This window comes from Lepidochelys kempii, chromosome 7 (genome assembly GCF_965140265.1).
Source record: "Lepidochelys kempii isolate rLepKem1 chromosome 7, rLepKem1.hap2, whole genome shotgun sequence".
Taxonomy (NCBI): Eukaryota; Metazoa; Chordata; order Testudines; family Cheloniidae; genus Lepidochelys; species Lepidochelys kempii.
In genome coordinates, this window is record NC_133262.1 from 25351704 (window position 1) to 25367270 (window position 15567).

General features: G+C 38.8%; 1 protein-coding gene across 6 annotated transcripts in view; it reads left to right on the top strand.

Moving 5' to 3' along the window:
* DNAH12 (dynein axonemal heavy chain 12) overlaps positions 1–15567 on the top strand; it is a 180590-nt gene that overhangs the window by 136789 nt on the left and 28234 nt on the right. For all 6 annotated transcript variants that reach the window (XM_073351483.1, XM_073351485.1, XM_073351484.1 and 3 more), the window contains 7 exons: positions 438–652; positions 3020–3212; positions 4605–4797; positions 9494–9666; positions 10454–10594; positions 11726–11884; positions 13063–13207. In XM_073351483.1, the coding sequence (XP_073207584.1) occupies positions 438–652; positions 3020–3212; positions 4605–4797; positions 9494–9666; positions 10454–10594; positions 11726–11884; positions 13063–13207 (1219 nt within the window). The remainder of the gene's footprint in view (positions 1–437; positions 653–3019; positions 3213–4604; positions 4798–9493; positions 9667–10453; positions 10595–11725; positions 11885–13062; positions 13208–15567) is intronic.

Here is a 15567-nt window from a genome sequence, read left to right on the forward strand (position 1 = left end):
AGTTAATGCAAGTGAGTACAGCTCCATTGAAAGGAATTACACCCACTTACGCCATTCGAGGTATCAGCCCTATTAGTCTCAAATTGCTGGTAGTTATTGTAAAAAGCAAAAATTATTGCAAAACTTACATATAATAAAAAATTCTAAAAAATCAGAATTCGAAAGGAGAAATACAACGAAGCTGTCGTCAAGGTTCTGAATACTGATCTGTGTCTTTTGAAAAAAATCATAAACATCATCTTCATGGCTTTTAAAAGAATTCTGATATTTCTGATCAAATTGTGACTGTAATATTCAGCCAGTGGACGTTTATCTCTTAAAATAATACAGCCACAAAGTATCGTGTCACTTTTTTCCAGCTAGTCCACAGCAGAAATAATTTCAAATTTACAAAAAGTCATGTGTACTGAGCAAGTTCTTTGTATTGTACATTCTAGGCCATTAATGATTGATCCCCAGGGTCAAGCCAATAAATGGATAAAGAACTCAGAGAAAGAAAACCAATTGAGTGTTATCAAGTTCACAGATACAGACTACATGAGAACTTTGGAGAACTGCATTCAGTTTGGGACTCCACTTCTGCTAGAAAATGTTGGGGAAGAACTAGACCCATCACTGGAACCCCTGCTGCTTAGACAAACCTTTAAACAAGGTACAAGAAAATTAGTTATAAGCCCAGAAGTATGCAACATTAATGCTCATCTAATGAACTGTTATATCAGCTAATATTTTTCTTCTTTCTTTACTTTTGCTGCTTATGTTCAGAGGAAGGTAGCCTTCTTAAGCTGATTTTTACTTTTTAATAAAGTTCACAAATGTCACATTATAGATTTCTTACTTGAAAACTTCACTATGCAGCGGTGATATATTTAAATATAGTAGGTTTGATCCTGCAAAGACTCCCATTAAAACTCCCATTGACGCTGAATATATTTTTTCTGAAGTATTATACTGTGTAAGGCTAGATATCTTATTTATAAAATATGTTTTAACTTAATAGGATGTATTATTTATTGCATTACATTCTAAGTTAAGAAGAGTTATCATGGTATTTTGCAAAAGTTGCACATTTTTCATGCAAGTATTATCTTCTCAAAGTCATATGATGATGAAGAAAAGGTCCAGGTTTAAGGTGGGAATTTCCTTTTTCAAAAAATGTATCCTTTCTTTTCCAAGTGATAAAATGGGCGAAAAGTAAAGAAGTGAGAGAAAAAGAGTCGGTAGAGGGACCTGAACACTGAATTTTCATGTTTAGTTTTCAAAAAGAAAATTGAAACAAAACATTCATTCAAAACTAAATGAAAAAAATTGTTTCATGTCAAAGTTTGTCATGGTAGAAAAGGTCTGATTTTTTGACCAGTTCTAATTATACGGGACCTGGGAAATCTCAAATCTCATACACGCTAGGGTTTTGGAACTGCACAGTGTGCTGTGGGCATTAATTATTGGAACTGTATTCAAAATAAGATCAGGCTTGTCAAAGCCCTGGCTGGGATGATTTATTTGGGGATTGGTCCTGCTTTGAGCAGGGGGTTGGACTAGATGACCTCCTGAGGTCCCTTCCAACCCTGATATTCTATGGTTCTATGATTCTATGAATAGGCAACAGCAGGGCTCAACATAGTCTGCTACTACAGAGAGCAGGTGGCTGTGAATTGGTTTCTCTCCTAAGATACCTGCTGTTGGAGATAAGAATGCAGAGCCTTCATATGGAGGAAACTCATGCATGGAACTCTATAAGACACTTCCTTTAAGGATCCTCTAATATTTGGAGGTGTAGGAGTCAGACTGTGAGCAGCCTTCCCATGGATAAGAGGAAGATGTCTGGGATGTGTGTCCACCCTTTAAAGATCCCCACTCTACTTGAGTGGAAGATAGGAAATGGATGGTCTATCCCTGAAGATATTCTGCTCTTTTAGAGAGAGCTGATCAGACTGGGAATAACTAGAGGGGAATAGGGCTGTAGCAATCTCCTGAGTCTCTAAAGGTTGAGCCACGAACAACCTGCCCCATATGTGCTTGTTGCAACAGATGCTGGTGGCACATTTATTTTGTAAATATTTGTACAGGGCCACAGGTGTGTGTGACATTTTACAGACAAATAAAAGATCTTCCAGGGAAATTTTAGTCTAAAATTATACAAATCATGACAGGTGGTAGCAAAAAGCATAGGAGAGTTTGGGTTAAGGTCAAATAAGATTATATGCTTGCTTGATATGCTATGTACGGATCTTGTTATCTTGTTTTAATACATGAATTGGTTTGAGCTACTGTGAAACAAGAATATGAAATTTGAAAACAACCACATAAAACCTGTACCTTTTCCAATTTTATATGTACACAGTAAAGGAAGGGCATAACTGTGTGACGCACTCAATTATTTTTACCTACTATGGATGAAATCCTGGCTCCACTAAAGTGAGTGGTAGTTTTAACATTGACTTATATGGGGCCAGGACTCACCTTATTTCCAGCTCTTACTATTTGAGGTTACTTGATTTGCTCTTAACAAGCCTTTTGCTTTTACTTGATCACAAAAGTAATATTTTTTGCATAAATAATTGAGGTAAGCAAATATGTAACTTACATTGTGATGTTTTCTTGGGACGCCCCGGATTGTGGGTCACTTTGTTACCACCCTGCCCCTAGTGTGAGGGAGTTTGTCTTGTGGAATCTGTGTGTCAGCCCTTGTACACTGCCAGCCTTTCAGCTACTCATATTCTCCTCAGGACGCTGCCAGTCCTATTTTGATTTTCAGGTTAACAATAGGTGACCCCAAACCCCAACCCCCCTTTGAAGAACTTTCCCCTGTATCATCCAGCCCCTGTCACTGGATACTCACAGTAATTACCAAGTAAGCTGTCCTCAAGGAGAAAGTGTACATGCATGGGAGGGTTATGAGTCAGGATCAGTTCCTTTATAACAACACAGCACTGTAATCTGTCTTGGTGAAAACCAATACACGTTTATTAACAAAGAACAGAGTCACATGCACAAATGTTTGTCTTCTGAACTTTAGGGGGCATGGATTGCATCAGGCTTGGTGAGACAATTATTGAGTATTCCAGTGATTTCAAATTTTTTATTACAACAAAACTAAGAAATCCACATTATATGCCTGAACTGGCTACAAAAGTTTCTTTACTCAACTTTATGATAACACCAGAGGGACTTGAAGACCAGCTACTAGGTATTGTTGTTGCAAAAGAGAGGTATGTGTTTGTTTATTGCAAATAGGCAAATGAAATATTCTAAACAGGAGACTTTGGAAGCAATTAAGAGAAATATTCGTAATAAAATGGGGCAATTGTTAGTGATTCTAAATGTTTTTTCATAACAACTATAAACAATACTGTCTTATTTAAGATATTTCTAGGGGGTCCATCATGATAGTATGTGAGTCATCTGAGATATTGGAAAAGTGTTTTGTTATTTAACATTATCACAGAGCAACCATGATTATTTCAGAGTAACAGCCATGTTAGTCTGTATTCGCAAAAAGAAAAGGAGTACTTGTGGCACCTTAGAGACTAACCAATTTATTTGAGCATAGGCTTTCGTGAGCTACAGTTCAGCATCCGATGAAGTGAGCTGTAGCTCACGAAAGCTTATGCTCAAATAAATTGGTTAGTCTCTAAGGTGCCACAAGTACTCCTTTTCTTTTCATGATTATTTGTTTTCTGATATGGCTTCCTGGCAATCCAGCCCATTGATTTTGCACATGCAAATGTGGATATTGGATTATTAGGCTGCATTTTTACTTTTCAATGAAGAAAGGACATGGTGGCTCTGAAACTGTTCCTAGTTCTTGTCTAAACTCAAAATAGAGACAGATTAGATTGGATTTCCTGGGTTTCTGATCATTCAAATGAACACAGAACTGTCCACTCAAATATACTAGATTCACTTGCTAAAAAAATCTTAATACATTTAATGTAAGTTCCACATCACAAACTCATGCAGTACATAAGCTGTATAATATTTACTCAAAAACAAGAATTACATGTATAGTAATTAAAAATTCGGATTAACTGACATTTTCAGAAGTCTGGATATAAAATTTTAGGCAAACATTTTCAAACATAAAATTAACCTAAAGTTTTGCACCTAAGTCCATATGTAGGCATCTAAATAAGTGGCCTGATTTTCAGGAGCTGAGCTCTGAATTGAGTCAAGGCTTTAGGGGCCAAATTCTGTGGTGACTGAAATCCTGTGCAACCCTATTGATGTTAGTGGGAAAGCTCTGGGTGTAAGCATAGAATTTGACCCCCAAGAGCTTAACTTTAGGCACCCAGGTTTGAAAGTGTTGGCCTTAGTGTCTTGCTAAAATAGAGAGGATTGGCACTAATGTAGTTCCAGTATAACTGTGTAGCTCAGTGGTAAAAACTGCATTAATGGAATGCTAAGATCCTGACACAAACCTACCAAAATCAAGAGGTAAGGTTTCTGTGACACTAATATTACATGATCATATAACATGAACAATGTGATCTACTTTATATAAATATTGATTTTTCAAATGTGGATTAACTACATGCAGGTATCTGAATATGTAACAATACTAGCATAAAAGGTAAACTTTGGGTGTATGTTTTGGTTTTTAGACCAGAATTAGAAGAAGAGAGGAATGCTCTCATCCTTCAGTCTGCGGCCAATAAAAAACAACTAAAGGAAATTGAGAAGAAAATTTTAGAAACATTACAGTCTTCCGAAGGGAACATTTTGGAAGATGAGAGTGCTATCATGGTCTTGGATTCTGCTAAAATAATGTCTAATGAGATCACCAAGAAACAACAGGTAAGCAATGTTAGATTTTGTTTTCAAATTCAGTGGTTATTGTGTACAAAACCTAAAAGCTTGCTTTCTGCCAGGAAGACTGTGAATTAGAAGCAAAATTCTATGCTTATGAATGAAAAAGATCAATTTATAAGAAAAAGAAAAACTGTTGAGGAAACGCTGAAATCCTCGTTCATGGTTAGATCAGTCCTTACTTGGGCAAAACATCCATCTTCAAAGGCAGTTGTGCCTGAATAAGGATTGAGTAAGAGGTAAGGCCTTCAGGATTTGGCCCTATATTAACGTAGTTGTAAGGGTCTAATTTTTAAATGAACAAAAGCCAGTCTTTTAAGGGAGACAGTAATGGTCTAACCTGCATATGGGACTGGGAGCCAGAAACTCCAAGTTCTAATATTGTAAATGCCTCTGACTCACTGTGTGGTCTCGTGTGAGTCAGTTAACCTGTCTCTGTGTTAATTTTCCCACATATAAAATGAGAATAATAATACTTACCTTTAGGTTTCAGAGTAACAGCCGTGTTAGTCTGTATTCACAAAAAGAAAAGGAGTACTTGTGGCACCTTAGAGACTCACCAATTTATTTGAGCATAAGCTTGTCACAAGGTGTCTAAGGTGTCACAAGTACTTACCTTTAGGACATCACTGAGGAGGCTGGGTGGATTAATTAATATTTGTGTGGTACACTGAAGATGGGAAATGTTATATATGGGTAAGCATAGTGGGCCAGATTGTCCCCCAATTGGAAAAACCTGCATATGGGACAAGAAACATCTTGACTGCCAATTATATGAGTTTTCGCTGAATTATCTTGTTAGTGGGTGGTGTACCATGCTAGGAAAATGGTAGCCTGCATTTGCCTCTACATTTACAGATCTCCTGAAATAAGGCCTTCTGGGCAGAAAGTGACATGCTGCAATACCTTCTTACCTTCCACGGCTCTTGAACAGCATTTTTGGGAGGGTCCACTGTGAAGATAATCTGCATCATATAATGCAGGGATTCCCCATTTAAGGAGGGATTGGGAAAGTGCAACTCTCAAGGTTCCTTCCCCATTCTGAACTCTAGGGTACAGATGTGGGGACCTGCATGAGAAACCCCCTAAGCTTATTTTTACCAGCTTAGGTTAAAACTTCCCCAAGGTACAAACTATTTTACCTTTTGCCCTTGGACTTTATTGCTGCCACCACCAAGCGTCTAACAAATATATAACAGGGAAAGAGCCCGCTTTCCCCCCCAAACGTCTTTCCCCCCAAAATCCTCCCAAACCCTACACCACCTTTCCTGGGGAAGGCTTGATAAAAATCCTCACCAATTTGCATAGGTAAACACAGACCCAAACCCTTGGATCTTAAGAACAATGAAAAAGCAATCAGGTTCTTAAAAGAAGAATTTTAATTGAAGAAAAAGTGAAAGAATCACCTCTGTAAAATCAGGATGGTAAATACCTTACAGGGTCATCAGATTCAAAACATAGAGAATCCCTCTAGGCAAAACCTTAAGTTACAAAAAGACACAAAAACAGGAATATACATTCCATTCAGCACAACTTATTTTATCAGCCATTTAAACAAAACAGAATCTAACACATATCTAACTAGATTGCTTATTAGCCTTTTACAGGAGATCTGACCTGCATTCCTGCTCTGGTCCTGGCAAAAGCAACACACAGACCAAGAGAACCTTTGTTTCTCCCCCCGTCCAGCTTTGAAAGTATCTTGTCTCCTCATTGGTCATTTTGGTCAGGTGCCAGTGAGGTTATCCTAGCTTCTCAACCCTTCACAGGTGAAAGGGTTTTTCCTCTGGCCAGGAGGGATTTTAAAGGTGTTTACCCTTCCCTTTATATTTATGACAGCAACAGATAGTGATATTCTCCCAGTCTCAACTGTCCTGCCCCTGGCCTCCTCCTCCTCCTAAATCAATTAGGCTAATTTCCTCAGAACCTGCACAGTAGGACTCGTTTAGGTTTGGAGTAGTGGATAAAAAGTACCATGGAGCCAGAAAGGTTTTCCCCTCAACAACCCCTGGCTTAGCTCTTATCTATATGAAAAATTTGACCAAAAGAATTATAGCAGTATAATCATACCAGAATAGATATGCTGGTGAACTCCCTGTTATAACATGTCAAAGCAGAGTATTTAAACTGGAATAAACTGGACAGTCTCTATGTAAAATCATAAATGGACACAAATCAGACGTCAAGAATTATAACATTCAAAAACCAGTAGGAGAACACTTCAATCTCTTTGGTTACTCGATTACAGACCTAAAAGTTGCAATTCTTCAACAAAAAAACTTCAAAAACAGACTCCAGTGAGCGACTGCTGAATTGGAATTAATTTGCAAACTGGATACAATTAACTTAGGCTTGAATAGAGACTGGTAGTGGATGGGTCATTACACAAAGTAAAATTATTTCCCCATGTTTATTCCCCCCCCTCCACTCCCCACTGTTCCTCAGACATTCTTGTCAATTGCTGGAAATGGCCTACCTTGATTATCACCCCCTGCTCTCCTGCTGGTAATAGCTCACCTTAAGTGATCACTCTGGTTACAGTGTGTATGGTAACACCCATTGTTTTATGTTCTCTATGTATATAAATCTCCTCACTGTATTTTCCACTGAATACATCCGATGAAGTGAGCTGTAGCTCATGAAAGCCTACGCTCAAATAAATTTGTTAGTCTCTGAGGTGCCACAAGTAGTCCTTTTCTTATTTCATAATAGTATCTCCATATGGGGAGTTATCCTGGCATAACTACAGCAGTATAAGTATACCATTACCATTCTGCGGATCAATTTCCCCATGTAGCTAAGCCCTAAGCACCTAAGATGCATTAGAAACTGGGGAGAACAATCTGGTTCACAGTCATCTGTTAGAGCCCTATTGTTCTAAAGTAATCTAGATGTATCTGAAAACAATCTTCTAAAACACTTTGTGTTCTGAAGCACCCTCGTTTCATGCGGGTGTGAGGTTACAGGTGATGTTTTATCCTCAAGTCTGAAATTCCTTACTCTTTTGTTTTTGTAAGGTCTGTAATGTCACTTTGATATGATATTTGTGGCTCAATGTGTTTAATCTTTTTTATGAAAGGAGGGTTTTGCACAATTAGTAGATTTTCCTTAGGACTTGTGTAGGATCATATTCTTAAGCAAGAAATAGGAAGTACATTACGCCAGTGACAGTAGTGAAGATTTCTTCCTGTCCTGAGAAATTACTTGTTTCCATCCCTGTTCCTGGTGTCTTCGCCTTTCACATTGGCAGTTCTTTGTAAAACATGGAGTCTGTAAAAATTGCTAAGGCAAGTGCTCTATTTATATCAGAGAGTGATTTCCTCTTCCGTGGCCTGAAGACTGTCTGCTTATAGAGTCAGGTTAAGCTTTTGGTATCTATCTATACAGTGCAAGTAAGCACTAAATTATCATGCAGTTACTTTGCTTTAGTGGCATACAGTGTGGCACTTCTAGGCCAGCCTGTTAACATAAATCCAGTAGTGCTCTCTGACTAAATTACTTCATAAAGAAAGGTAGAGTGGCAAAGCTATAAAGAGATTCAGACAGAATTCTCACTAAGGCTCATGTAGGAGAGAAGGGTTGGCTTCTCAGTAACAGTTGCTTTCAGAAGGAACCTAATAAATTCCATATTTTATGTTTAAGGCACAAGGTGTGTTTCCTTGCATGGTGACCTACTAATAAATGTCCTATAAGATTTTACTCAGTTACCTAAACTTTTCCATTATACTTGAACAGACCTATTCAAATATGTGCAGGGAGCAAATAGGTGGAGGAAAAAACATTCCAATCTTTAGAATACACTCTCCTTTTTTCAGTTACATTAATATTTTTTGCTGCATTGGAATTCATCCTTGTGATGTGCTTAAGAAATACATAATAGAGAAATGGGGTATTTTCAAAAAGCTGACAGACTTATAGGTACCTAGACCACAGAGAACTACAGCTGTAAACTTTGTTTTGGTAACATATTTATGAAAAATAACTTCCCTTCCATATGTGTACATAATTCTCTTTGATAACAATGAGAGTTAAGTATGCACTGGTGGTAACTAGACATCTCTGAATTGTCAAAGACTTTACAGCAATAAAATATCAGTGATTCTGTGTTTTATCTGTTATTGTCCTTATACTCCATTTGTTAGCACCTAGCTACATTAATACTGTAATATATACTTACAAGTAAGAAACAATCCTTCACTCTTTATGTTAGCTATATTCTAAGTTATTTAATTTCATATAATATATTTGATAAAAGGCAAATATATTGTTAAATATCTTCTGCTGGAATGATTATACATGAGCAATTTGAAATCCAGTCATATTTCCGGGCATTTAATGGTGAAGTCTAACACACCTGATGCAGAGGGACAAGCCTGACCGGTTGTGCCTGGTTTTGTTTTGGTCTTGACTACCTTAGGCCCCAGTACTGCAATAAGCTCTGTGGGGAAAGATCGTGAAATCAAGGGGTCTTTGTGAGAGTGCTGGGTTCCACCCACCCAGGGCTCATTTGAGGGTTAGGGCCTGAGACTGTAAGTATTTTGGAGCATGGAAGGTGTCTTACTCTATGCTTATAAAGTGTCATATACATTTATTTTTAATAATGATAGTATATACTAATACATTCTTTGTGAAGAAAGGAAAATATGAAGAGAAAATCTTTTACAATATTTGTCATTTTGTTTAGGTTGCTGAGAAAACAGAAATAAAAATAGCAGAATCACGAGAAGGTTATAGACCAATTGCAAAGCATTCATCGGTGCTCTTCTTTAGTATTGCAGACCTAGCTAACATTGACCCCATGTACCAATACTCTCTCAGTTGGTTTGTTAATCTCTATATCAACTCTATTCATGACAGGTAAGTACTTATTTCTGAGCCAAAATACCATATATCTCTTTATTTCTCTTCTGATCAACAGTTCCCTCCATTTAAAGCATTTACCTCACTAAATTAGGCTTTCCACTTCTGTTTTGTCTCACTGAGGCCCAAGTTTTTAGAAATTATCTCTGATTTTGGTGTTACAAATTTGGTCCAGCAAATATCAGCATCTGTATTTTTGCACCTGTAGTTTTATAGAAACCAGTATTAGTAAGTCTCTGAACTGATTGCCCACAGTGCAGCTAGGATGGGCTCAGCTCCCCTAATATGCAGATCAGATAGGTCCAAGTTGTGGTGAGGAACCATCAGCCACTGACTCTTCCCTTTTTAAACACAGACTCCCCAGACACAAAACATCTCTTATTAAGAGAAGCAATATGATTCTTAGCTTCCAAATGGACAGTTCTCCCACCACAAGCACTCTCCTTAATATGTCATACAAAGGACAGCACTCCCTATATTAATCTGCTGCAGTGTTATTTCTTGAGGATTCCAAATCTGGTGTTGAAATAGAACCCATAATGCATGGTGAGCGTGCCGCCACCTGAGTACAACTGAGATTTCAGTTAATCATTTTGGCTGGGATATTCAAAGGAGCCTAAGGGAGCTAGCTGCCCAACTTCCTTTGGATGCAGTTGGTTGCCTAACTCCTTTAAGTGCTTTTGAAAGTTTCAGCCCTAATCTGTATCCCGCCAAAACCTTTCAAAGAGCTTTGGATTTCTTATTTAGTTGTTGACTCAATATATGTACAAATGTTCTTTTTTAGTAACAAATCCAAAATTTTGGAGAAGCGTCTTCGATACCTAAATGACCACTTTACATACAACCTATATTGCAATATATGTCGCTCATTGTTTGAGAAGGATAAGCTGCTGTTTTCCTTTTTACTGTGCTGCAATCTTCTCATGTGAGTTTAATCTTTTTTTTCTAGCATCTCATAACGCAAGACAATCATTTTTCTTAGATTGAAAGTATTTACAAATAACAGAATACTTGGGCACAAATGGTGATAACTTAGTCTTTAGTGCCTAGTCATGAAATGTGAGTGCTTTTGCTCCCATTGAAATCAGTGGTTTTGCCACTGATTTGGGTGGGAAGATGAGGCCTCAAAATGTCTCATTAATTTTTTCCTTTTATGTTTTTATGGTACCCTTCAAAGGGGTGGATGATGTTATCTAATAATAATACAATGTGAACATCATTTTAAATATAAGGTTTCAGGAAAAATTCTCCAAGTAAGAGGTCTGTCTTTCCGGCAGTTTTGTGGAGCATATCACTCCCCCTTTCTTGAGGAGCCTTTCTTTTTCCCATCTCCCCATTGTCTCTGCTTTTCCTTCCACCATGTGATCTAGACTCTCCACTCTGGCTGACTGGCTGTGCTGCTGCTTTTGCACAATGTAGTTTGTGTCTGTGGGCATTGAAGAAAGAAAGGAAGGCACACATGGCTACTTGGAAACATCATAATCAGTTATTATGTGCATACATTTTTTAATAACCAGGCTCACCAGCTATATTAATTTATATTGCTTAACTGTAAACCATATGAATTTATAGTGAATGCTAACATCTTATGCATCATATCCACACTGTCTTCCACTCTGCCTTATGCATGGGAGGCCCTTCTTGAGCTGATTTGTAAGGCCACAACCATCTCCTCCTCTGCATTCTTCCTCAAGATCCATCTTTGGCATGACACTTACAGGAAATCAGCCAATGATTGATGGGTAGGCTTGGACACAGATAGCAGTAGCTGAGACTTTTTATAAGTAAAAATAAGTGAATTGTATACATATGATTGTATCCTTCTTCCCTTACCCTTAATTATCATTTCTCCTTATAATGTTTGTAAATTGCATAACACAGTGAGGCCCTGAAACCTCAGATGCTACTGCAATATGAATGTTGTAAAATAAAAATGGAACATAACAGCTTTTGCTTTATACATAACAAACAGCTTTTGCTTTATACTATGTCAAAATGCATTTTTAATATAACTGTGTATTGCTTACAAACTATTTTGGCATTCTTCTGAATTTAGGGCTAGGAAAGAGATAGAACAACAGGAATTTATGTTCCTATTAACTGGAGGAGTGGGTCTCAAGAACAAACACAAGAATCCAGATCCAACTTGGCTACAAGATAAAAGCTGGGATGAACTATGTCGTGCAAGTGATTTCTCAGCTTTTAGAGGACTGAGGTACAGTAAAAATCCATTGTGAAATTACAAAAAACTACATTGACTGAAGTATGTTGCATACATTTAAGAAATATTTCTGAGACTTTTTCAGACTATCAATGTGATATTGAATATCAATGTGATTTGATACCTGTACAACATAAATTGTGTCTCAGCTTCAGAAGTGAGTACTTCTTTGTCACACATTGTAAGGAAGTTGCTGAGGAGGTTAATTAATTAGAAGGTTATTTCATGTTTTATTCAAGTAATTGTCAGAATGAATCCAATCAATTCCCAGATAAAGAACTTGTCTTTCTGGAGTGGATTGTATTACTTTTCCCTGTGAAGTCCCTTCCTGGTAGAAGAATCTTACTTTGAAAAGGAGGCAGCTGTGGCCAGGGGGAGTCCCTAATAGCAGAACTCTGTTGCAGGTGTAAGGGAGGAGACACCGGGGTAAAATCATGGCCCCACTGAAGTCAGTGGGAGTTTTGCCATTGATTTCAATTGGGTCAGGATTTCACCATAGGATTTTAGAGCCAGTGCAAAGGCATAAGCCTTCCACATGAGTCTGCTGTGGGTCCCAGAGCATCTGTGGGGTTTGGGAGTGGGCACTACAGATCATTTCATGGAGGAGCAAACCCCATTCTCTGACAAAACAACCAGAGTTGTTTGGCGTTCTCCTTCCTTTAAATGTAAGTTTAACTGTGGGGAAGAGGTGGGGAACTGGACTAATGTAAGAACCAGTCTCTCCCCCACTCATGGGATAACCTATCGGAGGGTGTTCCAGGGAAGAAAATTCCACAAGATTTCTTCTTCAAAGAATTTCCTTTGAATTCTTCTGTTGGGTAGTGGTGTTTGTCATGCACAAATATAGAAGAAATAGGGAGTTCACAATACCCAGAACCTATGAATCTCCTGAGATTCAAGCAGACCTTGGGGAGACCCAGGCCATACAGATGGAGGCTTTGCTCCTCCACACCAGCTTAGGTGGTCCCTCCCACTTCCCAGTGCAGAAGTCAGGTAAGAAGTTGTATAATATACAATTTTTGGCTGGTTGAGAGGGGGATAATGCATGTCGAATCGATTTTATTAATTGTACTGCATATGACACTATTTCTTTGTTTTTCATTTAATCAAGTGAATTAATGAAAACCTAAACTCTAGGCATTTACAATAACAGACTATGCTTTTTCTTCTAGGAGTCATATTTCTGAAAATGCAAGTGAGTGGCGTAAAATCTATGACAGCAAAGAGCCACACAATGTTCCCTTACCAAAACCATGGGATAAAACGTTGAATGAACTACAAAAGATTATCATTCTTCGGTGCCTAAGATCAGACAAGGTAAAAGGACATAGAAACATTTGTTTGTAGACTGTTATTTGGCATGTAGTACACTTTGATAATTATTATTACATGTTACTATGTTCTTTGAGTGCTTGCCAATATGTATGCCACTCCTGGTACCCCCATGCCCTTGAAAGCCAGATATTTTGGCTACCAGTATGTTTTGGGGCTGCTTATGCACTCTGAGTGTTCTTGTGCTCCTGTACCCAGGGCATAAAGGATGGAGTGGGCCCAACTGCCCCTCAGTTCCTCTTTACTGCCTGTGGCTGTGAGACCTTGGTAGAGTCCATGTCCTAGTGCAATCACCAAATCTTTTTGTGTATAGTTTTTAGGCATATAGTTTTAGGATTAGGTTGGATTTAGTGTACATAGTATAGTTTTGCCTACTGGCAAATAGTAATATAGTTATTTTTTCTTCATTTGGTGAAAATATTTTCATGGTACCATGAGTTAGCCATGACTGAACTGAAGTTTCCCAGCTTCAAGAACTGCTCTTCCTGTGAAGCAGATATATTGCTTAAAGACAGTTACATGAGCTTTTTTTTTTTTGCCTTGCGGAGGGGTGCATACCTGAAAAATGTTCTATCTGTCAGTCCTTTTAAAAAAGGGTGCAGATGGCTAAGGACGCTTGCTTCAAGCCTTTTCTTCCTGACCATTCAGTGAGGCCAGCTGTGGATCCAGGAAAGCAAGACCACGCTGGACATGAATGCTCTTTGCCCAGGGATGCTGTGGTGAGCTCTGGCTCAATCTCCTGCTCTCAACCACCTTTCTCAAAAATCAGCCTTGTGAGGATCCATGGGTCTAGAACCTCGGTCTGCTGGTCCCTGAGCGACCACCACATTCATACCACCACGGAACAGCTGTGGTAAAGCAGCAGTTGACAGATTATGAGCTTTGTGGGCCCAAGCACCACAGGATATGCTGCCCACAGAGGGCCTGATTGACAGTGCTCCCGGCATCCTGATTGGTCCAGGCACACTACTTAAGGGGACACCAGGAAGTTGTCTGTGCAATGAGGAAGATCTTAGCCAATTGCTTTGGCAGACCTTACTCCTGCCTTGTTCCTGCCCTGCTCCATTCTGCTTCTGCCTTTTCATTAAGGCATTGCTTCTGTCTAGGAGAGTATTGACACTAAAAATGGACTCCTCCTTCTGGTCCAGATTCAATAAGTGGTGCCAAGAACACAATGCAAATTTCAGAAAATCAGGAATTTCATCCATTTTGGACTTTCTCCAGTACCATTATACGTCAGGTGTCCACTCTCAGTAACATGCTATTTGCAGGATCCTAGGGGTCCCTGGCAGACATCCCACAGATAACCGGATTCCTTCAAGCAGTCCAATTAGCCATATCATTAGTCATGCCATTCTTCCTGAAAAGCCATCCCCTCAAGCCTTTGACTTCTGTGTCAGCCTTTTATTTATCCATTAAGACTTGTTTCCTAGTAGCTGTCACATCGACCAGGTGAGTGTCGGAGCGGGCAGCCTTATCTATACCGAAGCCTTATTGCTTGTTCCAAGAGGATCCAAGAGGATCAGGTGCTCAGGACAACAGAATCCTTTCTTCCTAAAGAATATTCCTCCTTCCACACTTCCCAAGAGGTTGTGCTTCCTTCATTCTATCCAAAACCACAACATTCAACTGAAAAGGCATCACACACCTTAGATGTCAGAAGAGCATTGAAAATCTGTCTCAAATGTACAGAATCCATGAAAAGATTGGGCTCTCTATTCATGCCCTTCCACCCAAAATGCCAGGGACTCAGAGCTTCCAAGTCCTCCATTACTAGATGGTTTAGACTATGTATTGTGAAAGCCTACAGATCATCAGAGGTTCCTGTCCTAGAAGGGATCAAGGCACATTCTACAAGATCCTTAGTAACCTCATGTGCAGAACAAGCAAGTGCATCCATTTTGGAAATTTGCAAAGCAGCCACTTGGTCTACAGCTAACGCCTCATTAAGTACTGCAAGGTGGACTTTCTGTCTTTGGCAGGAAGGTGCCGCAGGTGGAGTCACAGAAATAATATAGACTTTTGAGCAAGCTTACAAAAAAGGGACTACTTCTTTCCTACTGAACTTTTGTTTCATAATCCTCCCTACAGCTTTTCCCAGACATCCAGAATTGTAGGAGATGCTGAGCTGCAGAATTGAAAGTTTCTTACCAATAATTTACTTTCTGCTAGCAGTGTCTCCCAAAATTCTAGTCATCCTGAGTTACTTATGAGTCAAGTGTCAAATATTGACTGGAATCATTGCCATATGGCAATATTCCTTCATCTAATGTACATAGTTAATATCTTTGGAATATGTGTTAGCAAAGTTATGCAAGTTTTACGGCTTGGGAATAAGTAATGTG